This window comes from Podarcis filfolensis (genome assembly GCF_964270895.1).
Source record: "Podarcis filfolensis genome assembly, chromosome: 9".
Lineage (NCBI taxonomy): Eukaryota > Metazoa > Chordata > Lepidosauria > Squamata > Lacertidae > Podarcis > Podarcis filfolensis.
Window position 1 is genome coordinate 49,998,968 of NC_139610.1, and position 25,906 is coordinate 50,024,873.

Below are 25,906 nucleotides of genomic sequence, written 5' to 3' on the forward strand. Positions count from 1 at the left end.
TTAAAATTTGTTGAGTTGCAGCAGCATCAATAAGTAGAGGGTGGCGCTGTGGGTTAAACCACAGAGCCTAGGGCTTGCTGATCAGAAGGTCGCGGTTCGAATCCCCACGACGGGGTGAGCTCGGTCCCTGCTCCTGCCAACCTAGCAGTTCGAACGCACGTCAAAGTGCAAGTAGATAATAGGTACTGCTCTGGCGGGAAGGTAAACTGTGTTTCCATGCACTTCTCTGGTTCGCCAAAAGCGGCTTAGTCATGCTGGCCACATGACCTGGAAGCTGTACGCCGGCTCCCTCGGCCAGTAAAGCGAGATGAGCACCGCGACCCCAGAGTCGTCCGCGACTGGACCTAATGGTCAGGGGTCCCTTTATCTTTACCTTTTACCCTGCACTTTGCTCAGAGCTCTGGTCCCCCCACCCCACAACTCAAATCAAGCTCAGGGGAAGAAAGGATTTTTGCATGTTTGCAGCAGCTATGCACTGAGCTGATTGGCTGAAACTGGTTATGTCACTGACCTATGAAAAATAGGGATGATAGGCCTAAATATCCCTGATCTAAGGATGGGGAATCTCTCTATCTGACCCATGAGATTCTTCCTCAGGCCTCCCCCATCGCTAGCCCTGCTTTCCACCGTCAAATGTGTTTGTCTGACTGGAACTTCCTTCAAAACCTTTTTCCTCGGGTTTCCATTTGCTTCCAGTGCCCTTTCTTGTTACCACCTCCCAAATATGTAACACTTCGTTGCAGGTCCCACTTGCAGATGATAAATAAATTCAGATATAAGAAAGTACGGAATTCATGAACGTGGCAGTAAAACGAAGATGATATTGGTTAAAGCCAAGATAACCTTCCTATTGCCAAACTTACAGAGAGGCACTTCCATGAGCATTCACCTCTGGCAACCCTGAAAATGAGTCTAATCTTAACACCGCAGAAGAAATGAATAAAACTGCTCTCGACCAATCCCAGGTTTCCCCAATGCACTTCCTTTTCTCCCCTTTGTTTTTGTACTCTTTTCCTTTCTTTGTCCCCACTGCAATGAATAGCAGTGCCCACAGGGAGAGTCACCCCCTGACCTTTGTGATGCCCCTTTTCCTACTTTCTTAGAAGGCCAGGAGTCTTACCAGAACAGTTAGACCCTGTGACCCCACTGACCACACCCTAACAACCTCCTAGCTGCCCTACCAGGTCTTGTGGGCACCAGCCACCACTGGCTAGGACAGGCCGTGAGTTGGTCTCTCTATGACACACAGTAATGTAGTGGCATATTCAAAATGGCAGAGTCCCTTCATGATAGTCACAATACAATAATAATTGAATCGTGCATATGTCCTATGTGTTGCCTTTCAGCCAGATCTATTTTCTGTGCACACACACGCATACACATGGACAAATGATTTGGAGTGCTCCAATATCTTCTTTCGGAGCAACTTCTCTTGAAGTTGAAGCACTTTGCATTTTCTCTGTTCCTAATTGCCTATACAGTGGCTAAAAAGCTCCCCTTTCATGATAACTGGGCGGTTTTAAGATTTGATAAAAAATATAATACATCCTGCAGTAACAAAAACATCTTCACTCCCTATGAAAGCTGATGAGAAAAAAGGACTTTATTATCAGGCTTATTTAGCAACATGTTCTGATTCAAGTGATAAGGGCATATCCTCCATGAGCTAAATCACATAGCTAAATCACTTCATAGAACAGTCCAAATATGCATTTACTGTCTTGTGCCAAAAGACAGCGTCTGCGTTGTTTTCTTTTTAATGATCAAATGTAGACTCCCAAAGATTGATCAGTGGTGATTCTGAAGCTGTCTTCTTGCCAATCAATCTAGATAATTATGAAAAAGTATATATTTATGAAGATAACAATGTTCAGTGAGCGGTAAATATCAGGTATGTCTAGACCACAAATTTGTATCAGTTTCATGCCATTTTAAAGGCTTGTCTCCAAAGAATCTCAAGAAACATACCTCAAGAGATGCTACCACCATGAGGTATTATCCTACACACCAACAGAGAACTAAGTTTGCTAAGGCTGTGAACACACTATATCTTTAAAGCCTGTCTAAAGCACACAACTTGCACACATTCAGCTTTATGAATGTGGCAAAAAATAAATAAACCTAAAATGGAAAGTGATCAGGGTTGTGGGAAAAATGACTTGGGAAATCTCACCTGCCATGAAGCCCAATGTGTTTTGACTATACACAATTTTGGCTTTAGGTGCAAACCCCCATGTGAGCTGTGGGCTTAATGTATAGCAAAAGCTTTTGGAGGGAGAGGCTCCCGTGGAACAGTTCAGTGAGGACGAAATATGCTCAGTGGGTATGAAATGCTGGCTGGCTGCTGGAGGGAGGATTGGAAAACCAAATGCCAGGACTGAAAGAGAAGGAATGGAATAGAATATACTGGAAGAATGCACGGCATGCTGGCTGGATCCATGAATGCGAGCACTCCATATTACGTCATTTTATTGCAGGACCAACCTGTATGTATACATTATCGAGCATGTTATTGTATATAGTGGTACCTCCGGTTGTGAACTTAATCCGTTCCAGAGGTCCGTTCATAACCAGAAACCGCTCGTAACATGAGGCGTGCTTTCGCTAATGGCACCTTCTGCTGCTGCCACGCCACCGGAGTGTGATTTCTGCTCACATCCTGGGGCAAAGGTCACAACAAGGAGACCTACTTTGGGGTTAGCGGAGCACATAACCCAAAGGATATGTAAGGGGGTACGTAACACGAGGTACAACTGTATAGTGCAATTTTTCTGTTTAAAACAAAGGTGCTGGAACTCGCCAAGAATGTTTCCTTTGTTCTCTTATAATAGCAATGGCGCCCACCTGAGAGGTTCCGGCAAGTTCTGGCTGAAAAAAGCCCTGATTGTACAGAGGCCAGGCTTGATTTGCCTGTTGCAATTACAGTAATACCTCTGCGAACGTCCGCCTCGTCTAGCGTCCATTCCAGCGAACGTCCATGGCAAACCTGGAAGTACCAGAAAGGGTTACTTCCGGGTTTGCCGCTCACACATGCACAGAAGTGCTAAATCATGCATCGCTCATGCACAGAAGCGCAAACCGCTCTGCGCGCATGTGCAGACGCAATGCTTTGCCCTGTGTTCTTTTCAGCTAGTGGTCAGGGCTCCGGAATGGATCCTGGTCGCAAAACAAGGTACGACTGTAGTCAGGTTCTTGGTTCACTCAGCAAAGTGTAAACGCTACCTGAACTGGGTCATTAAATGGGCTCCATTTAATTAATTAGTACACCAATGGGCAGTTCATCTAGTTTAGGTGTGAAGAACCTTTCTCCAGGCACCAGCCATTTCCAACAATCCATGGGTCCAAAATGCAAATCATCTGACTACAAAGAAATAGATCTCAGTCCAGCTCACCATTTCCTCTATTCTTCATCGTCTGCATTATTCTGCTCCTTCTTCTTCTTCTTCTTCTTCTGACCTTTCTTCTTCTTATTCTCGTCTCTCTTCTGCTCTTTGCTCTGCTGACTTTGGTCTTTGTTCAATATTTTCTGAAAATGCAGTGTTAATGTGTGTTTATACACACCCACAAACCACTTTCAAGATCTTCAGATCATTCTGACGCTGTCCTTCAAGTTCAGCAACATGTTATTCTAGTTTATGTTTATTGCTTTGAGAGGTATATATCCAAAAGACAGTTTTAGCACAGGGATTCCATGACCTTTTATAAGCTCTGTGCTAAATATCCACATACCATTTTTTAAAGCATTGGAGGGAACTATTTGTGCTGGCAAAGATTGCTTTGAACACGGTGGGTACAGAATTTTCTCAATGGAGAAATAAATATTGCAGGGTCCAACAAGGGGGCTTGCATTTACTTTTTGAGCATGACAAGGTGGTGAAGGGTCTTCCTTAACCCCCAAAACATTGAGGGTAAAGCCTACACTCTCTCAGATTACCCTCAATGCTTTGGATATTAAGGAAGATTCTATGCCCACTCTACCCAGCCTGCTCATTAAGACGAAATGATAATGGAACAGGCTTGTTTTCTCCTGCTCCAGAGTAAGACCCGAACCAATGGATTCAAGTTACAAGAAAAGAGATTCCCATGCAACATCAGGAATAACTTTATGATAGTAAGAACTGTAAGATAGAGGAACGGACTCCCTTGGAAGGTGATGGCCTCCCTTTCCTTGGAGGTTTGTAAGCAGAGGTTGGGTGGTCATATGTCATGGGTGCTTTAGATGACATTCCTGCATGGCAGGGGACTAGATGGCCATCAGGGTTCCTCCAGAGTCTATGCTTGTATGATAGGGTTGCCATACGGTCAGAATTTCCTGGACATAGCAGGAAAATGGCAGTTGGAAACAGCATCCGAGTGGAAATTGCTGAAATGTCTGGGGAAATGCAAACATATGGCAAGCCATGTCGGAAGTCTAGATTTTGGCGAATTTCCTTAACAATAGCTCAAAAAGTCAATTTTAAGATTTTGCACAACCACTTTGGGCAAAACTAAAAAAAAAAAAAAGCTAAAAGCTCAACAACTTTTGTGTCTGAATTTTTTACTTTTGGGCAACCCTGTATTCTATGATAAATAGAATTGCCCTGTTCTCCCTCCCCTGGGTCCATGAATTAGCTTTCTTTTATTTACTGGGAAAGCTCATTTGCTCCTCACGATTATATGGGAGAATATACAGTGGTACCTCGGGTTAAGTACTTAATTCGTTCCGGAGGTCCGTTCTTAACCTGAAACTGTTCTTAACCTGAACCACCAATTTAGCTAATGGGGCCTCCTGCTGCTGCCGTGCCGCCGGAGCACGATTTCTGTTCTCATCCTGAAGCAAAGTTCTTAACCCGAAGTACTATTTCTGGGTTAGCGGAGTCTGTAACCTGAAGCGTATGTAACCCGAGGTACCGCTGTAAAGGCAAAACGTAGGAAAGTGATGGTCAGACATATAAGAGTATTGTTGCTTCCTGGACAATATGACAAGTGAATAAGGGCAAGGATCAGAATGACTCTTTCCTTAGAGTGCAGAAAGAATGTATTTGCTGTGGCCACCGGAATTCATGACAAACTCTTCCCTTTCGCATGCCCACTCACATTGAATCTACACTTTGGGCTTTTCATGAGATGCGTTTGGGTACCTTAATATCTTTAGACAGAAACTCACATTTTTGTCTTTATCGTCTTGCCCAGTTTTCTGTAAAGCAAAGCAAAGGGTTACTTCTAAACATCAGCATTTCAAAGAAAAACAGAGAGCAGGGCAGCACAGCAGGTCAAGGGTGGAATTCAACACCAAGCTCTTCCAATCACTCTGCGTCTGCAAGCATTTCTTTCAACTTGCCAAGTGGAATAATCCCCCTTTTCTCTGTCTGCACACTGTTCTAGGAGATATCCCACCCCCCCAAAGCCAATTTCAGGGGATGTGTGGGGCACAGGAGAGAAGCCTTGTTGTACAAGTGGGAGTCCTTGTGCAAGGGTGAATCTAACTCAAAGTGCATAGTGTTGTAAACAAAATCTGCCCTTTCCCCCTTATGGGGTATCCAAGAACCCATATAGAGTCCTTACGTGGGTTCCCTATTGGTAGGAGAAAATAACAGAGGCCAACCAGAGAATATTGAGAAGCAAAGCAGCTAGTAAGCCTGATCTTTATTGATCTGTTGCAACAGGGTGCTCTCCTCACACGCAGGAGGACGGAGGAGGACCTAGAACAAAGGTGTGCCTGCCCTTATATAGACATTTTAAATTCCCTGCCCTGGAGTTCAAGACCACCCTTCCATACATCATACATACATCACAGAAAAGGCGGTCTACAACAGAAATTTGAATGTTGTTGTTTTTCCTGTCTGCCAGGTTATCTGATAATGCCTTATCTGATTGCCTTTCCTGGTTGCCTGCCCATTCCTTTGAAATGGTGATTACTAAATTCCTGTAAAAAGGAATGTTTTTTTCACCTCCTCCCTCTTTGCAGAGAAACATTTGGTCAGCTTGGGAGTCAAAATGGTTTCAGGACTGTCTTCCTGTGCTGCTTCAGACATGTGGTTTATATATTTATGTACGTGTTTGCTTGGTACATTTATGAACATTTATTTTATATCTAAGACCTTAAAATTCTTATTACAATAGCAGAAGGATACTTTACAGCGCTGAATTCTGAACCATTTTAAGATACCTTGCCCTGTCTAGGTGGAGGCAAAACAACATTCCCACCCACCCAATTTTATGGAATTGGTATAAGGAGAGGAAAATCACATTAAAATAAAATCTAGGAGGAAGCCAGAAATCTCAAAGGAGCTGGGTTTGTCATTTAGATTCCTCCAGGGTTCTGCAAAATCCAATATTTCGTTAAGGAAAATCAGTTCTGTACTGAAAGACAATGGCATGGAATAAATAACTGAAAGCAGGGGAGGGCTAATGAGACTTACCACTCCAATATTGAAATTTATACCTGCCTGGAGGAAAAGAGACAGGGGTTAATGTATATATGTTTCTTTGGCTGGCCTACATTTCATGAGACAAAAAGGATCTTCCAAACTGGATTATTTGATGTATGATTCTTTGTATGACAGCAGCTGTTACATTTCTTTCACTCCATTCTGCTCCTTCTCTGCATCACCCCCTAGGATGATGTTTACAATCCGTAGGAACTGTTTATAATAAGCGTATGTTGATGCTGGGTAGCCATATTAAGCTGCCTTATTACCATTGCTCTGTAGCTCAGTGTCAGTGCTGCCAACTCCGAATGGTAGCTTCTTTTTAGGACCTTAGGTAGGGATGGCCAAATCTGTCAGGAAGTCTGTTTCTCATTTTTTCTAATCAAATAAGTTTTTCTAATCTAATCAGTATGCAATTTTTTATTTTTTAAAAAAAGAATCCTAATGGAAATCTATCAACATTTGAGTGCACCTTTTTCTAATAGAAATACTTTAATGCAATATTTTTGCAATCATTTTTTCCTAATATAATGCATAGGGTTTTTTGTTTAAAAAATGAATACTCTTTTTTGATACACTTTCCCTTAAAGTTCACTTTTTTTTGTTTGGAGAACATTGTTGCAAAATTTAAAAATGTGTTTTGGTTCTTTTATTACTTTGGGAAATCCGCCCCCCCCCCCCATCTTAAGCATTGAACCTTTTACAGGCCTGCTACTAGATTTCCTTTTAATTGGGACTACCAACGATTGTAATCTTCTTCTTCTTCTTCTTCTTCTTCTTCTTCTTCTTCTTCTTCATCATCATCTATACATACATCACATTCCCCAAAACGTAACTCACCATAAGTAGAAGTCTCAAGCAAATGGACCCTTGGACTGGCTGAAATCCTGGAATTTCACATCCTTTATTCACTTCTACAATCTATAGTTAAAACCGTAGTCGAAAAGATTCAGAATAATGTAACAAATATTTCAGATTTCCCATTTATCCCCATTTACTAGAAATTTAGCATTATGGCACAACTTGCTACATCTTCCCAGGGAGGGAGGTATTCTTTTATGCCAATCATTCTTTTATGCCAAAGTATTCTCTTTGCAGTTGTCCAAGCTGACATGGCGTTATTCCATTAGAACAGCCACACATTGTTAAAGAGGAGGAAATGCACCAGCCAAAAAAGAGGACAAAGGGGGACACAGATTTTCATAAAATTTGCGCATCCTCATTTATATGTGTAAATCCGAATTTAGTAATACTTTGCTGTAATTTAAATAGAAACGTGAGGTTTCCAGGACCTAGCTGTTGATGGCAACTTAAAGACCACTTCTGTCCCTTATTAGGGTTCTTTAACTTTAAACCAGGTTTCAGCTGGACAGTGACGATTGTCCTCTGGTAGCCCTTCAAACAGGGAATGGTCCTCTGTAAAGTAGGGCACATGGCTGCCCTAATTCCAAGATGGCCTGTGGGTGAGCTGATTACTCTGGTGTCACCTGGCTGAAATAAATTTGAGTCAGGATGAAAATTAAACCTGAATGCTTTTGGGGTGGGGTGAGGGGAAGGAGACTGACCCATTTATATCCCACGACAACTGTGGTCAGCAATGGTGAGTATCACATTGCAGAAATGAATTGACACCCATTTCCTCCCTGGAAACATCAGTTGTCATTTATTCTAACTTCTAAGGTGGCACTCAGCTAAGTTAAACTCAGAAATGAATGGGCCTGAGCCCGCTCAGCCCAGCGGTTCCATCAACCAAAGCATTGCTTAGATCCCCTAATCGCTTCCAGTGGTTTGAGACCCGCGGGCGCTGCCTGGCTTTAAAAAAAGAAAAAAAGAAAAAGAAATTAATGGGCCTAACTTGGCTGTATTCATTAATTCCAATGGGTCTACTCTGAGTAAAAGTTGAATACAATCCCTATGTTCAGAGTTTGTTTTTCCTGGTGCATTGACTGTGATCTAAGATTTCAGAAGCTGCTGTTCTTGCCATATTTTAAACTTTATAGTAACAATTTCATGGGGCCATCCCCCACCTTATAACTGCTGCTTATTTTTTAAAAGGCTGAAGCAAAAAGAAAACAGGGCCTTCCATATATTATAGCAGAAATAATTACATTTTAAAAATATGTCTTGATGCACTACTATCAAAACTGAAACAAATAATAACTACTATAAATGTAAGTTGTGGATCTTACTGCACTCCAGATTTCTCATTATAATGGCAGGATACAGTTCAGCCTATTCAGCCTTAACTAGATGGACACATCTGTGGCCCTATAATGCATGTAAATGCATACTTTGATTAACAGGATAGCAAAATTGTATCCGGGTAACTACTTCCACTTTTTGTTCTTTTTTCTTGGTCTTCCTAGATGTTTGTTTTGTTTTTTTAAAAGAAAAGAAAAAAGAAAAAGTGATTATTTTGCTTCCACAGTGGAATTTTAAGTACATGAAGAACATGAAAAGTTCATGGAAAACCACAGGCCGTATTCTTATAACAGAAATCAAGTTCAGGAAAATGTCTCCCATTTGTGGACAAACTATGCCAGAACACACCTAGATCATTCACACACACCTAGAACTGTCCTAGTCAACCCATTGAAACAGGGTTGGAAGTTCCCATAACAATAATCCTGTAAGTTCCCATCTAAAGTCACCCATCAGCCAAACCTTTTTTGTTACTGGAACTGCCTTGGACATCCCCAGTGCCAGAAAACAGATGAAAAGCACACCAGCCAGGAATGGCAGCCTCATTGTGTCCAGATCTAGCCTCTTCACAGCAGGTTTTGGGTTATCGAGAATGCACTGTTAGGTTACCCAGTTCTGATTTCTATTTATCTTTATATCCTATACAGAGCCACACAGGCTGGAAAGGCAGCCCAACAGTTCCTTCTCTTATGATAGCCCTCCTCTTTCCCTGTCCTATATGACTGTCTTGCCCCCCGCCCACCTCAGTTCCTCGTGGCTTTCAAAGTTCTCCGTCTTTCATTCTTCTCCTTATCTCTCCTGGCATTCACGATGCCTTAAGCAATACCATTTAGGAAAAGGACTCTTGCATACATGGCTGTCTAAAAATCTGTCAAAGGTCTCTGAGCTCGGTTGCGTAAGAGGCAAGAAGTCCTGAGGTGGGCCTCAAGTGTATTAAAATGGCTGATCAAGAGTGGTGGTTGGGGACTTGAATGAAAGATCTTCCATGAGCACCGAAGTTATTCCATGAACTTTGACAAGGCCCCTGGCAACTCCTAGGCACGTCCCATATTACCCATGGCACCATGGATTGTAGATAGATACAAATAAGCACGTGTTGATGACAGGAATGCCATATTGACTTCATGGACCTCGTCCACCCACTGTTCCACATACAACGCATGTCTTCTCCTCAGAAAGAGCCATGGCATATCCCCCATCAGAGCTGCTTCACCGCCTCACATGTGGGTCACAGCCTTCCTACAGGAACCGGGGCATTCTTCTGAAACCAAAGTTTTCACACAGCAAATGCAGAACCCTGCAGCTAATAATACTTCTTTAAAATCTGAATAAGTGTAACGAGAGCATTTCACAAGGGAGGGAAACACGGAGCCACATGGGCAAGGATAGTCACTACAATAGCCAGGTCTCAAGCAGCAACGGTAAGAGTTATCCTCATTGCTCAGATCCGTATGAGAAGCAGCAGATGTGTATTCAATTCCCAATCCTCCGTAATGCAGATTCTACCATCTGCGTTTCCTGATGGCAACAATAATTTTGAAAGTCTTCTAGCATGCCTGCTTCACCAAGAATGCTAATACGTTGTTAGAATGAATGAAGTTGTTAGAATGAAACTTCTTTATTTGCCATTGTTTTTTGAGGAAGCTTTGAAATGTAATCTATTACCCCCATTAAAAAAGGACAGTTTAGATTAGCCTTTGCCAACCTGGTATCCTCCAGATGTTCTGGACTAAAACTCCCATGGCTGATGGGAGTTGTAGTCTGGAGGACACCAGGTTGGCAAAAGCTGGTTTAGATGGCAGGTTGTTTGGAGCAGCAATTTTTAAAACAAACAGATCTTTTAGTCTACTACAGTAAAATATTTTGTTACCCTATCTAGTTAACAGCTGTTGGTGGGATGATTGGTAAGGCCACAACAACTTCTTTTAAACTCTCATTTCTTTTCATTTCATCATTACCAACAGATATAGAGTGGTAGGAAACAAAAAGAGAATAATGATGTTTTAGAAGGACTTGTGTGAATTTACTCGACAGGGCTGATATTAAATTGAATTGTACATACAGTACTAGAATGGGAAATTCTGGACTTATGGCAACACCAGTATTCAGAAGATCTTGGGCAAGTACGCTTGGCAGTTAATAACAGAAGTATTTTGGGTGTCATCCTAGGTACACTCACTTGGGAAAAAGTTCAATTGAAGTCAGTGGGGTTTACTTTTGAGTAGATGCACACAGCACCGGGTTGCTGAGTGGATCTTCTGTATGGTCAGAAAGACAAGCAAAGAGTGGGAAAAGAGCTTTGCTAGATTTTATAAGGTAATTTCTTAAGAGCCTCGTGAATAAGACAGGAGTTTATGATATGAGAAAGAATGTTCTGAATGCTGTCATAAATGTGTATTCAAGACCTAAATTTATTGCTCAGTTAGACATTGGCTTGGATCCTGAGATAAGTTAACAAGGAAGTTGGTGGAAGGAGAGTTTCCCATCCCTTACTCCCCAAGCATCTACATGAAGGGCCACAGGGCACCTCTTTAATAATTTGGGGTGGCGTGTGAGAGGCTGCTGGGAAGGAAGGAATCATTCCAAAATTGGAGATGCCTCCAATCTCCCCTGCCCCCAGTATGGACTTAAAGATTTCTTCCAGTTTATTTTTCCATGCATTCTTTTAAAAATCTTGACCTTTTTAATGGGTTGTTAGGTCCTGCAATATTTATGCATAAAAATGTCACTTTAGTATTTTTGGGGTTAATATATAAACATGAAACCATTCTATCCCAAAATTAGCATTTTTAGATCTTGTATCTGTTTCCCATGTATTTTATGCTGTAAGTCACTTGGGCACACCTTTCATATGTGCGAAGAATAAATATAATATATAATAATAAAACCAAAAGAACCATCAGAAAAGAACAAAAGGAGTGAAGAAAACAGGAGATATCCTATCTCGAAATAGTACAATTTAATCTGACGGATTTTATACATATATCAAATTCCTCTTCTTGGAAATCTTCTACCCATGTCTTCTTCCTTCAACATACCTGCTTCAACCTCATCAGAATGTCAACAATTCCATACATTTCTTAGATTCAGTAGATCTTTTGGTCGGTGTTTTGCTTTTAAGCTTAATAGTAACTTAAAAGGGAAACAGCATGTATAAAGTATTCTTCCAGATTCTATATTGCCAGCTTTTGAAATTAATTGAATACTGCACTCTTTCAGCCCCTAATATTGAAATTTAAATTATATTAATGAGCTCTCCAACAAAATATGGCAGTCAGGAGTGCTCTTCTTCTTCGTTCCGAGTCCCCTTTTTCAAACATAAATTCTTGCCCTATGCCACCATACTTTTGTTTTTAAACTGTTTACAGTTTTACGTTCAGGCTGCAACTGCTGTTCCAAACCATTTCTCATTTCCACAAAAGCCCCACAGGAAGCTGGGATCCGGCATTGACTGTAAGTATGTGGAAATGGCTACATCAGAAAGAAGCAGACCTGAACATCTGTGATATAAAAAGTTATGGGGTTTTAGCAGGAAACTATGAGACATGCACTGATTGCAGTCAGAGCAATATTACCAGTCCATAACATTTAAAGGTTTACGTTGTGAGCACAAATGTTCACGAATGCCCAATAAATGGACATCTGGAAAGTCCCTCAGTCAACATCCCATGGCCATTGAGCACGCTCAGTCCATGTTGAACAAAAAATGACAGATTCATCAATCCTTATCCCAGGATTAACACATTACAGTTGACTAACCTGAATGCTTATCGTAGCATCAGTCACTGAAGCCAGGCTCTCTCTGATTTTGTTTTTCTATTTGCAGGGGAGTAAAGACCTATTTATTTTGTTCCACCAGTTCTGTTTGTGCTATTCTTTTTCCTCTGGTGTATTTATTTATTTATTGTTATTGCTAATTATAGTTTTAAATTGTTAAATTGTTATTGTTTTTAAATCGTGTCTTCATTGTTACTGTGAAACACTTTGAGAATCATCATGGCCGAAATGTGGCACACCAGTATTGTAAATAAAAACGTATAGATAGGTAAATGTTCACAGCTTTCTTCATAAGGCTACAGGGTCTAACTTTCTCAGCAATGCTGCCCATATGCAAGCTTTGCACTAGATGAAATGAACTGTGTAAACTACTCTCTCTGGACAAATACATTTTATACTGTGGACCAGAAGAGGGTGTTAGAGTTATAACTACCAGGAAAAGAGAAGCGTTATTATTCACTACAGTGAGGGAGCTGGCAAGTAGATCTCGAAAAAACCAAGTGATTGTTTTCTTCCACGTATAAAGTGGCATTAAAGAATTGTAACCCAATGATTTTTCATACATGGACTGACGGAACTTCCAATAATAAATGTTCTCCTAATTGTGCAATTTGATGCCTAATTCCTTGTGAGCAAGTCCCACTGAACTCAGTAATTTTCTGAGTAAATAATAATTAATAAAAAGTGCTGCAAAACATGTACAGCACCGTATTTTTCGCTCTATAAGACGCACCAGACCACAAGACGCACCTAGTTTTTGGAGGAGGAAAACAAGAAAAAAAATATTCTGAATATAAGAAGCCAGAACAGCAAGAGGGATCGCTGCGCAGTGAAAGCAGCAATCCCTCTTACTGTTCTGGCTTCTGTGATAGCTGCGCAGCCTGCATTCGCTCCATAAGACGCACACACATTTCCCCTTACTTTTAGGAGGGAAAAAGTGAGTCTTATAGAGCAAAAAATACGGTAATTTTCATTATCATTGCCTAGGGGCTCCTGTTAAGGTCTCTGTCGTTGGTTTTACTGCACCAACTATTTAAAATGTTCTGTTTTAATCTGTGGATTTTCAAATTTTGGTGTTTTTCTTTTTATTTAAAAGGGCATAGGATCTGCCTGGGAAGAGAGGGGAGGGGAAGGCAGGGGGGCCAATGACAGTGGTTCTTGGTAGGTAGCAGGCAGTATGGGGAGGTGCAGAACAGGTAAGGGACACACAGCACAGGCAGTTGGTGACTGTGCTGTGCGCCAGCCCCTCCTCCAGCCTGGGGAATTGTGGCTGTCCTATCAGCCAACCCTCAAGTCTGTGGCTGCCGTTGCTGAATGACAGGTCGGCTCAGAATAAGACCTCCCTCATCCATGATCTGAATAGGAATGAGGAGACCAATCTGGTCTGTATCATTATCTGAGACTTAGGTGGGTGAACAGGGTAGAGTTGGGACTCAGCTATACAGGTTCAAATACAATGTATTAAGTGTGTTTTAAGTGCATTATACAAATGTGACACTAGATGACGATGGTGAGTGAATTCAATATATTTTTCAAAACGCTTTTTAAAAAAGCATTTTCACAGCGTTTTTTATATATGTCTAGAGTCCACCTTGGTCTCATTCAGCTGTGCCCACCTGGGTACTTACTGCAGCACCAGAACAGGTTTGATGGTCAGGGAGGAGGAGATGCTGTGGTCTAATAGAAATTCTTGTCAACAAAGGTCTGTATAGTTAAAGCCATGGTTTTCCCAGTAGTGATGTATGGAAGTGAGAGCTGGACCATAAAGAAGGCTGATCGCCAAAGAATTGATGCTTTTGAATTATGGTGCTGGAGGAGACTCTTGAGAGTCCCATGGACTGCAAGAAGATCAAACACATCCATTCTTAAGGAAATTAGCCCTGAGTGCTCACTGGAAGGACAAATCGTGAAGCTGAGGCTCTAATACTTTGGCCATCTCATGAGAAGAGAAGACTCCCCGGAAAAGACCCTGATGTTGGGAAAGATTGAGGGCACAAGGAGAAGGGGAAGATAGAAGACGAGATGGTTGGACAATGTTCTCGAAGCTACAAACATGAGTCTGACCAAACTGCGGGAGGCAGTGGAAGACAGGAATGCCTGGCGTGCTCTGGTCCATAGGGTCACGAAGAGTTGGACACGTCTAAATGACTAAACAACAAATAGAAATTCTCTGTCTTCTCTTCAGGCTCTCTCTCACATGTGTGTGTGTGTGTGTGTGTGTGAGAGAGAGAGAGAGAGAGAGAGAGAGAGAGAGAGAGAGAGAGAGAGACATTGGGCATTCGGGTTGGATTAGGGACTCTGCTGGTTTACTGCTCAGTGGTCTCCCTGCTCCCTGAGCTGGTCTCAGAGGCGGTGTTGGGGACTGCTAGACTGCTTGCTGGTTTGGTGGGAGTTTCATGCCAGTGAGACTGGCTCTGGGGTGGTTCAGGATTTCATGGCTGCCATGACGATAGGGCTGTTCCAACATGTCATTGGCCCAATGCATGTGGAAGGCCACATTCTGGACCTTCTTTCTCTCAATTAGGCGGGAAAAGAAGGATCTGAAAGTGGGGGGTATTGATATTAGCCCCTTTTCATGGTCAGATCACTTCCTGTTGAGATTTAGGCCAGCAGCACCTTTCCCCCTCTGCAGCAGAGGGGGACCTATTAGGGTGGCCTGGCCTCCGAAGCTAATGGATCTTACTGGTTTTCTGCTGACTCTGTAGGATTTTCCAGCTGAGATGAGTGGTACTCCTGTAGAAGCCGTGGCTGACCTGTGCAACATCTAAATGGCTTGGGCTACATGAGCGCCTTTGAGCTCCTTCTCCCACTTTGTGGTGTCTAATGGGCTCCCTGGTATTCTTCAGAGCTTAGGGCGAGGAAACTAATGACTTAAAACCAGGTACACATTCAAACTGAGCCTCTTCAGTTGAGTTTAGTCATGCCAGCCCAGGTCTCTTTTTCTGTAGCAACTGATAATGCTTTCAGACCTTGAAAGAGAACCTGACCTTTGGAATTCTGCTCAATTCTTGTGGGGCAATTTTATCCTATATGTTCTTGATTATCAGTGATGGGTTGATTAGATGTCTTTGTTAGTTAATGATTTCTTCCGATGGGGCTAAATTAGCAGGCACCAGCTGGCACTGTAGGAGAACCTTTCATCAGGAAAAGATTCTTGGGCAATTGAGGTCACGCAACTACTTATCCCAACAAACTTGCTCTCAATAGATGCCTTTAGATAGAATTCATTGACCTCAATGCAAAATATGCTCTGGGAGCTAAAACATATGGTCAAGAGAACCACATGGAACATGTCCTATGGGGCTGAAACATTTCAGATTGCAGATTGGGAGACATGGGTCTCAGTGGTCCCCTCTGTGCATGGGCACCCCACCCAGAAAAGAAAACATACCAGAGGAAAAGGTTGTAGGCTGATTTTCTAAAAGATATGCTAGTTTTTAAAGTACAGCTTGTTTCTATGTGCAGAGCACGCAGACATGTGTTTTCTCACTTCCCCTCTTTGTGGTTGTTGTTGTTTAATCCTCTTAGTTGTGTTCAACTTTCTGTGACCCCATGAACCAGGGCATTCCTTGGAAACTTTCATTTTCTTGTCAAAGCTTCTCCTTTTTATGTCCATGGAGTTTTCTTGGCAAAATACTGGAGTGGTTTGCCAGTTCCTGCTCCAGGTGGATCACAATTAGTCTAAACTCTCAGCTATGACCTGTCCATCTTGGGTGGCCCTACACGGCATAGCTCAGAGCTTCTTGGAGTTCTTCAAGCCCCTTCGCCATGACAAGACAGTGATCCATGAAGGGGCTCTTTGTGGTAGACTCCAATAAAAGCTTTCCCATATGATTCTCCTGACTGCTTCAGCTCCAAGTGACAGCATTTGCAAGGTCCCCCACGCAGTTGTAAACCACTCACTCCCTATGCACCTTTCCAACCACAATGGCACTTTTCTGGTTCCCAACTATTGCCAATTCTGCTGTGTGTGTGCTGTATACCCATGTTTAATTGAAGCCATGTTGATCAGAGGGAGGGAATGCAGGAAGGCGGAGGAAAGGCTGACACACTCAAGGGGCAATGAAGCAGTTGGTCACGCACGGGCATCAGCTTATGCCTCTCCATTCTGGGCATCTTGGTGTGCATCTAGTTCATCCCTGTCTTTGATCTCCAGCAGCAGAAGCAAGGCATGGGCATTGAGGGCAAACTCCAGTTGGTTGGAGTATGGTGCTGATAATGCCAAGGTTGCAGGTTTGATCCCCATATGGGACACCTGCATATTCCTGCATTGCAGGGGGTTGGACTAGATGATCACCAAGGTCCCTTCCAACTCTACGATTCTATGATCACACACTTTGGATTTCTTTTTTGGGTGGGCACCCACCTGATGCTAAGATCTCCAGGCTGAGTAACTTGCAAACAACAAATCCTCTGTCTCTGCACAATCTCTTCTCCTGGGTTCTCATTTTGCTGCTTACAGAACTGAATGGAGGAGTTCCTATTGGGAGCCATTTGTGAAATTATCGTCTGATATATTGCATGGTTGAAAATTATTGCTGATAACAAGAATGTCACAGTTCAGGTGCCAAGACCTGTTTCTTAACTGCAGCAATGAAATCGATAGGATGTGCCAAGAGTATGGTTGATCCTCATTTAGCTAGCTGGCTAAAACACAGGGAAGTGCTTATCTTATCTCTCAGAATATCGTTTGAGAATTGCAGCTGAAATGTACCTGACAAAGTCCAGCCTGGCATCCTGCCTGCTAAATAGTTCCAGTCCACATTCATCCAATCAACTTAATATAGCAACTCCCTCCCCTGACTAGTAGAGCAATTTTGATCTCACAGATGGGATAGAAATATGAATGGGAATAGTGGGGCTCTTGGCTGCAAATATACATTTATAGCTTCAACTTCCCCAGTGGTGCTGTATCCAAAATTTCAGCTGCAAATTATATACACACTATTCTTTTAAAGCATGTTCAAAGCACAGTTTTCTCCTCAAAACATTCTGGACACTGTAGTTTGTCAAGGGTTTCTGGGAATTTGAACTCTGTGAGGGATAAACTACAGTGCCCAGATTGCTTTGAGGAGGGGAAATATGCTTTGAATGTGGTTTAAGGGCACAGAATAGGCCTTCACCGTGTTGGCGCCCCACTTCTGGAATGCTGTCCCAAGGAAGGCACCATTATTACTTAGCTTTTCTAATTTTCTTGCATTTCTTTTCCACCAGGCATTTTAGTAATCTACGGGCTCCTTCTCTCTTGAGGCAATGTAACCCTGAAGCTACAGACCTGCTCCTTCTGGGGGAGTGCAACCTCATCTAGAAGAGGCCATCTCCCTACTTCTTGGACCCAAGAACTTGGAACACAAAGCAGATCTGTCTTATCAGCATTCTACTTCAATTTACTGGCCCATATCCAGTCCATCACCATGTTCAAGCCCTGGTCTACCACCTGAACGGCAACTCCTGATTCATATGAAACAGACAGATAGAGCTTAGTATTATCTGCATATTGATGACATCTCATGTATATCTCCGAAGTACAGCTCCCAGCATTTTCAGATAGATGTGGGGGACATAGGGGGCAAGGTGGAACCCTGTATTACGCCACAAGACAACTTCCATAGTGCAATAGCTCTCACCATAACTACTTTCCGGAAATGACCCTGCAAGTAGGAGCAGAACCACTTAGAAGGATGGCATGGTTAACAGTGTCAAAAGAAATCTAGAAATCTAAGGAATCTAGAACAAACAGGGTTGTACTTCTCCTATCTAGCTCCCAGCAAATGTGGGTGACCAAGGCAGTTGCAGTGTCATAAGCTGACTGGAAACCAAACTGAAATGGGTCCAGATAATCAGTTTCTTTCAAGTATCCCTGAAGCTGGCCCACCACTCTTCCCCCACAATCACCTTGCCTCCAAAGTGGATATTCATCCCTGGTGATAGTTGTTACGCCAACCAAAGCATCACAAAGCAGTGTGCAAGCTCCAGAACTCTTCATCAAGCTGAACAGTAAACAGAGTAATGGGTGGGTGGAGAAAGGAATCTTTTTTGGCTGATGTTGTAGCCAAACAATATTAAGATGAATGGGAAACGAGACAGTAAATATTCAAATGAAGCTCTTTATGTGCTGTGCAGGTATTAGGTTCCACCTGCTGGGAACAAAAAGCAGAGCAATGACTAACTCCTCATTTCTGAAAATGTAACAAAATTGTTTAACCATTTAACCACCTGACAAAATGTTATGGAGAACTCAGAAGCTTGCCACACCAATTTTGTATATTTTGGCTGCTTTAATATTTTGGTATTGTCCTAAAACAAACTTTGGAATTCTACTCATATGTGATGCTCAAATATAAGGGCTTCTTCAAATATTTAATCCAAGCACCCAGCCTACAGACAAGTGGAGTGGGACTTTTTTTAATTAAAAAAAATCATAATCATCAATGTTTGTTAAGTGTTTTAAATCAGTGGGCATTTAGAGAGTGCTGGAGAGGAGGAAAGAGTTAAGAAGGTATGTGTGGGACTTCAAACGTAGTCTAGAACTGACTGAAGCCAAAAGTACGGTAGGTTGCTGAAGAGCTATTATCATGCATGTTTGAATTGCTGGCAGCACACATATCAAGTTCCTGATAGGTTCACAGAGATGTAAGAGTCGTTGTTCCTCAGAAAGTCAGTGTTGACTTTTTACTAGGCTTATAGTGCTATACAGTGGTACCTCGGGTTAAGAACTTAATTCATTCTGGAGGTCCGTTCTTAACCTGAAACTGTTCTTAACCTGAGGTACCACGTTAGCTAATGGGGCCTCCCACTGCCGCTGTGCTGCCAGAGCATGATTTCTGTTCTCATCCTGAAGCTTAGTTCTTAACCTGGGGTACTATTTCTGGGTTAGTGGAGTCTGTAACCTGAAGCGTCTGTAACCTGAAGCGTCTGTAACCCGAGGTACCACTGTACTTGCTACTCATGTGTAAGCTTCACTGAGTTTAGTGTGGCTGTATATAGAGTTGAGAGTACAGGATTCTCACCCCTGTTTAAAATACTTCGCCACCGATTTAGAAAATACACATGCTAAGATGTTGCTCTCAAACCAGTCCTGTGTTGAGCAGGCATGTCAATGCTTTTATTTTTTTTATTTTTTTGGCACTATGGAGACACAGACATCTTCAGCAGGAGAGGTAACTTAGTACAGTCTGATCTTGTTTGCCTTGGCTGACCTGCCAAATTCAAACCAATTAGCTGCCCTATACTTAGATTCTCACAATTTGAATTGGCAAAGCACCTAAGGCAAAACGGACAACAATGGTCAGGCTCCAGATTGAATGCTCTGCACTTGTCTTTCCTGCCCTTATTATACAGAGTGGAACAGCTTCCAAACACCACCTGGGGTTGGTTGCAACAAGACAGTATGAAGAAGCTTTGTGCTCTCTCTCCTTGGGTCAATATTTAATTTCTCTCAGCGGTAAGACACCGCAAAAAGGATTGATAAAAGTTTGCTAGTTCAAATAAGGATTTTAAATTAAACTACCCTGATTTCCCCACCCTGATTCCTTTTCTCTCTGTGTTCTCTCTCTCTCTTTAAATCAACAGTCACAGTTTAATATGTTATTCAAAGCTGTACCTCAAAGAACTGTGGACTTGGGAACACTTACTCACTTCAGCCGGGTTTTCACAGGCACCCTTTCCAACAGGGTAAATAATCAGTTTTAGAAGCTAAATCTTATAGGGCCATGTGACTAAATTGCACTTTAGTCAGCCACACCAGTGTGTGAATTGCTTTCAAGATAAGTGAAGGCATAAATCCCCCCCAGGGAACTAAGGAATACCTCAGGTTGAGCAGAAATCACCTCTGTGTTAAGCCTCCCCTCTTACAGCAGATAAGCATGGCATTTGATGGTACCTGGAAGGTGGAGAAGAGTGAAAACTATGAGAAGTTCATGGAGGCGATGGGTAAGATCTAGATCCCCTTTGCCTCCTATGACAATGTTTGCTATCACTGCTATTTGAAAGCTTGGTGGAGATGCTGCCCTTCTTTTCATGGTCTCCTTAGCCACTGATGTTCTGCTGCATTGCCTGCTACCTACTAAATTTCAGCTCTTCTATCCTTTGGAGGGAGCTTCCTGGAAAAAAATATACCTTGCCAGTAAATGAATCTTGCACAACCATTAGGGTTGCCTCTGCTCCTCCTCCTCCTCCTCCTATTCGTCCAACACGGGAGATGTAGTGATGTTGAAATGTTTTGCTAGGTTTTCCCCCCGCCTGCAGAGGGAAAAAATATATTTAGCACTGCTGGCACGTTGCAATAAAGAATTCACTGGTCTTTATTTTTATCCTGCGCTTTTCTTGAAGCAACTCAGCGTGGTGTGCGTAATTTATGCCCTTGCCACCACTGTTTTATCTTCACAAGCATCCCTGTGAGGTGGGATGGCTGATAAAGCATGTTTGAAACATTCTTTCCTTCAGAGAATTCTGGGCAATGTAGTTTACCCCTCACAGTTACAATTCCCAGTACAGTGGTACCTCGGCTTAAGTACTTAATTCGTTCCGGAGGTCCATACTTAACCTGAAACTGTTCTTAACCTGAAGCACCACTTTAGCTAATGGGGCCTCCTGCTGCCGTCGTGCCGCCGGAGCATGATTTCTGTTCTCATCCTGAAGCAAAGTTCTTAACCTGAAGCACTATTTCTGGGTTAGCGGAGTCTGTAACCTGAAGCGTATGTAACCCGAGGTACCACTGTATCCCTTAACAAACTACAGTGCCTATATATATGTGTATATATACACTGGTGGGGAAGAATGTGCTTCCTATGTGCTTTAAAGATATAGTACGTATGCAGCCAGTCACCCTCTGAGCTTCACGGCTAAGGAGATTTTTCAACTCAGGTTTTCAAGCTCTTGGTTTCACACACACACACTAGCTCTTATCTTAGAAAGTTTACCTTTCCTCTTAATTGTGCTTGCAAAACTCAAGGCAATGATTTCCTGCTCTCATACTTTTCTAAGACTTAACATCTCCTTGAGCACTCAGTGGAATATGCCATATGCCCACTACAAAGCATTTGCAGCCCTCAAGCTGCTGTTGGAATCCATTTTATAAAAAAATTAAATTTAAAAACTGCCCCATATCCACAGGTCTCAGGGTGGTTCACAGGATTAAATCTCATCAACCCCAGCCCTCTTCATTTTTTTTAAAAAGATTTTTATTAAGGTTTTACAAAAAGAAGAAAGTTACAGAATAAAAAAGAAAAAAGAAAAAAAAGAAAGGAAAAATACAAAAAGTACAAAAATACATAGGAAATAAAAAAATACAAAGTACAGAAAAAATAAATAGAAAATAGTTAAAAACAAATCGATCTTTCCATATCTTAAATTTCGTTTACTTATTTCCCCGACCTCCTCACACCTCCCTTTTTTGTGTTCCCGTTCACATGGTTAATTCAGCAAATCCTTACCCTCTTTCTTTTTATCTTAATTCTATATCTCAACATATTATAACTTTATATTTTCATCCAATATCAATCCATTTTTACATATTCTTGTTAACCTTGTTGCTAAGGCCGCTTGATTTCAATCCAACATCATTTTAACATTCATTAATTTTACAATGTTTCTGCAAATAGTCTTTAAATTTCTTCCAATCTTCTTCCACCGACTCTTCTCCCTGGTCTCTGATTCTGCCAGTCATTTCCGCCAGTTCCATATAGTCTATCACTTTCATCTGCCATTCTTCCAGGGTGGGTAAATCTTGTGTCTTCCAATACTTTGCGATGAGTATTCTTGCTGCTGTTGTAGCGTACATAAAGAAAGTTCTATCCTTCTTTGGCACCAATTGGCCGACCATGCCCAGGAGAAAGGCCTCTGGTTTCTTCTGGAAGGTATATTTAAATACCTTTTTCATTTCATTATATATCATCTCCCAGAAAGCCTTAATCCTTGGGCACGTCCACCAAAGGTGAAAGAATGTACCTTCATTTTCTTTACATTTCCAACATTTATTATCGGGCAAGTGATAGATTTTTGCAAGCTTGACTGGAGTCATGTACCACCTGTATATCATTTTCATAATATTATCTCTTAAGGCATTACATGCTGTAAATTTCATACCTGTGGTAACCCCAGCCTTCTTCAGCCCATACATTCACCCTCCTCCTTTAGGCCATACATTCACCCTCCTCCTACAGGCCAGCCACATATATGCAACTTTCTTCAGCTTACTCTCACCCACTCCTGAAAAAAAACCTTCCTGCCCAATATTTGGTGCTCCCAAATAAGGGCTTAATACTGCAAATGCGTCATTGAGATATTCCAAATGGGTGGTTGATAGGAAACAAATTCGATTCAGTTCACATTTGGAGGCAAACTTACCTAATCTACACTTTCTGAAACACTGTGTTTTACTCTGCAAACCACCTTGAGCTCTTACGATGAAGGGCAGTATATAAATCTTAATAATAATAATAATAAACCCCCATTAAAAAAGAAGTCACATTTTTCTTAATTTTGCAATGCAATCCTCTAGTCGAGTAATGTGTGTGCAAAAGTGCACACACTAGGGCAAAGTGTGCATATAAAAATGAATATGTTAGTGAAAATAGCAAAGAAAAATGCTTTATAGTAGGGAAAGTTGCTTTGCAAACAAGACTAATATTTGCATACCAAAATGTATCTATTAGGAGAAAACGTTGGTGAATTTTTGTGAAGGTAGTTTTTAATAATTGCAAACTGATGTAAAAATGTGAAGAACTGAAGATTGGAAAAATGAGAAACAACAAATTATTTGGGACAGGTGTTTTTTTTATTATTAAAAAACTTAGTGCATTTTCCAGGGAAAGGGAAAATCCAGATTAAATGAGAAGAAATGCAGGCTTTGATACTGACTATATCAGGTGCATACTGCAAAAAAGTTGCATACATGAGGAATGTACATTCCACCATGAACATCTGGAAGCGGCTCTACATAGCTGTTTCACATTGAGCAGCATCAACTTATGCCACCCCCAAGATGTTTTCAATGATATCTTCCTTCTCCCTGGCTCAGAAGAATATAGAGAGCTACATAAATCAATTGCTGAATGGATTTACACTAATGAAGGCTCTTTTCAAAGAGAGCAGAACAGAAGGACAGAGAGTTATCTATGAACTCAGGGTTATTGAGGTAACAAATATTAAAGAGAAATGTCAAGGACCCAGCATTAGTTTGTCCGATGTGCTTTCCAAGCCTTTGTCTATGGCATATTGCAGATCACATATGGTTCACACACTGCCTTAAAACCATGGCAGGCCAAGAGCATGGGGATATGCAGAAAGGATATCTAGAATGGGTGTGTTAGCACTGAACACCATATAAAACTCTTTCAGAGGTCAAAAAGAAGAGAGTCTTGGGTACAACTTGCTCAGTGCTAGCCTTCTATTACTGTAGTCAATTTGCTTACTTTTTTTCTTTTTTAAAGAACATTCCTACTGGGTGTTTTACTTGCTACCCTCTTCCCTTCCCAGGTATTAATTTAGTAAAGAGAAAACTAGGGGCCCATGACAACCTGAAGATCATTATTCAACAAGACGGAAACAAATTCACCATCAAAGAATCCAGCAATTTCCGCACAATAGAGATAGTATTCAACCTGAAAGAGAATTTTGACTACAGCTTGGCTGACGGAACTGAACTCCACGTAAGACACCTGTTCTCCTGTGATGGTTTTGTTCCTGTGGGGCAAGTCTGCAGAGAGCAGTACACAACTGATTTGGTTTGGGGTGGTTTCTAGGAACGTTTAAGCTGAGACATATTTTAAAATGTCCATGTCTTTCTTTATGTTGTAGGGCAACTGGGACCTGAAAGGCAGCCAGCTTGTAGGCACATTCAACCGGAAAGATAATGGGAAGGAACTTAAGGCACTGAGAGAAATCGAAGGAGATGAAATGATTCAGGTAAGTTCAGCAGGAATAGCTAATGGATCTTCTTAAGTTTTATTTTCCTTTGCTAACAACAACAAAAATCATTTAGGTTCTTGACGAGGAACAAAGGGAGATGTTATTAAATTATGACCCTAAGCCAATTTCCTTGAAAGTACAATTTACTTTCTGTTTAAAGGAAACAGGAAGGAGATACCTGTTTTTCCTCGGTGAATTGAAAGGGTTAGGATTACAACCTGAGGGAGACATTTCTTCTTGGCCGTAAAAGTTCAGAACTTGGGTTACCTCAACCTGTTAAAAAAAAAAAAAAGGTATTATAACAAGGGGGAGCTGCCACAGTGCTCCTGTTCAGGGTGTCAGCCAGTGACTCACTCGATCAGACTTCTGCATGTCATCCCCAAATTCTTATTTTTCTGTGTCTTCACAATAAGCTTACTTATTGGGATGATTCTGGTAATTCTGGAAACCTTTGGGTTTCCCCAAACCTGCTGATACTGCCCCCTTGTGTTTCCGGTGCCATTTTGGCTAACCAACTTTTACTTTCTAAAATAATGCATAAACGGAAGCACAACCATCCTTTGAAATTCTCACTTCTCCAAATTTTTTAGGGCCTTTCTCTAGCCAAGTAATGTCTATGAAACGACAGCTACTAGCATAAAATGTGCATAAAAAATGCATATATTTCTGAAAATGCCATACAAAAATGCATTACTAGCCAGTTGAGGGAGAGGGAGTCCACCCATTTGCTGTCTTCCACAGATTCACTTCCTTTGTTCCCCTTAATGTCCCTCTAAATATGCATTGGGTGTGCTTTAAATATAGGGTGTGGATCTGCTCAGTAACTGACAGCATTTTTCTCTCCTTTCCTTCCTCTTCACTCCAGTAAGTAACATTCTGAGTCTCTCTCTTTTTTGTACTATTTCAGACTTACATCTATGAAGGAGTTACAGCAAAGAGAATCTTCAAGAGAGGTTGAACAACAGCCCAGGATTGAAATCTGAAATAAAACTGTACTTTATTTATGGCAACTGTAATTTCCCCACCGAGCACAAGAGTAATGGAGTTCTGATATGCTTGCCAAAATACTATAACTGAAATGCAACTAATGTATGTTTATCTATAAAACCCATGTCTGTTTAGATAAATCAGTCTTAGTAATACCATTTATATCTACTTTTTATAAATAATGATGATGGTGTTGGTGGAAATAAACATTACTTCTACTCTGCTTTTTGGAAGCCGCATTTGTCTTTCATTATTGCACGTGAATGTTGTTTTCTTTTTTTTAAAAAAACACCAATTAGGTAACTCCATTTACATAATGCAAACAATATGAGGGCACAACCCAGCACTTAAGTTCGTTTACCTGATCTGTCCACCCCATTCCCTTGATGAACAGATTTACAAGTGATATTAATATTACCAGTTTAAAAGCAGTTTAAAAGATTTTAAAATAATTAAAAATTATTAGTAAAAGAGGTGAAAACATCAACACCTATGTGTCTGGATAGGCTTGCCTAAGCAAAAAAAAAAGTTTTAACCAGGCACCGAAAGAGGGCAGCAAAGACAGCAGCTACACTAAAGTATCAATTTCTTACAACCGCAGAGCTTCTACTCTGCTTTTT

General features: G+C 41.4%; 2 protein-coding genes across 8 annotated transcripts; one reads left to right on the forward strand and one right to left on the reverse strand.

Annotated features, from left to right (window-relative positions):
- Window positions 1–1,756: 1,756 nt before the first annotated feature.
- LOC310742487 (uncharacterized protein) lies at window positions 1,757–25,830 on the reverse strand. 7 transcript variants are annotated; one of them, XM_083572035.1, is made up of 7 exons: window positions 24,478–25,200; window positions 20,508–20,630; window positions 7,251–7,331; window positions 6,402–6,428; window positions 5,147–5,176; window positions 3,393–3,526; window positions 1,757–1,826 (listed from the first exon to the last, which is right to left on the reverse strand). In XM_083572035.1, the coding sequence occupies exons 2-6, from the start codon at window positions 20,535–20,537 to the stop codon at window positions 3,401–3,403; spliced, it is 294 nt and encodes a 97-aa protein (XP_083428161.1). In that variant the 5' UTR covers window positions 20,538–20,630; window positions 24,478–25,200; the 3' UTR covers window positions 1,757–1,826; window positions 3,393–3,400. The 7 variants fall into 7 exon arrangements, 4 of the variants coding, with proteins under 4 accessions (XP_083428161.1, XP_083428162.1, XP_083428163.1 ...); XR_014538458.1 differs by lacking the exons at window positions 20,508–20,630; window positions 24,478–25,200 and adding an exon at window positions 25,634–25,830; XR_014538459.1 differs by lacking the exon at window positions 20,508–20,630.
- FABP2 (fatty acid binding protein 2) lies at window positions 20,126–25,509 on the forward strand. The gene is made up of 4 exons (XM_083572010.1): window positions 20,126–20,321; window positions 23,868–24,040; window positions 24,189–24,296; window positions 25,207–25,509. The coding sequence occupies exons 1-4, from the start codon at window positions 20,255–20,257 to the stop codon at window positions 25,255–25,257; spliced, it is 399 nt and encodes a 132-aa protein (XP_083428136.1). The 5' UTR covers window positions 20,126–20,254; the 3' UTR covers window positions 25,258–25,509.
- Window positions 25,831–25,906: the final 76 nt, after the last annotated feature.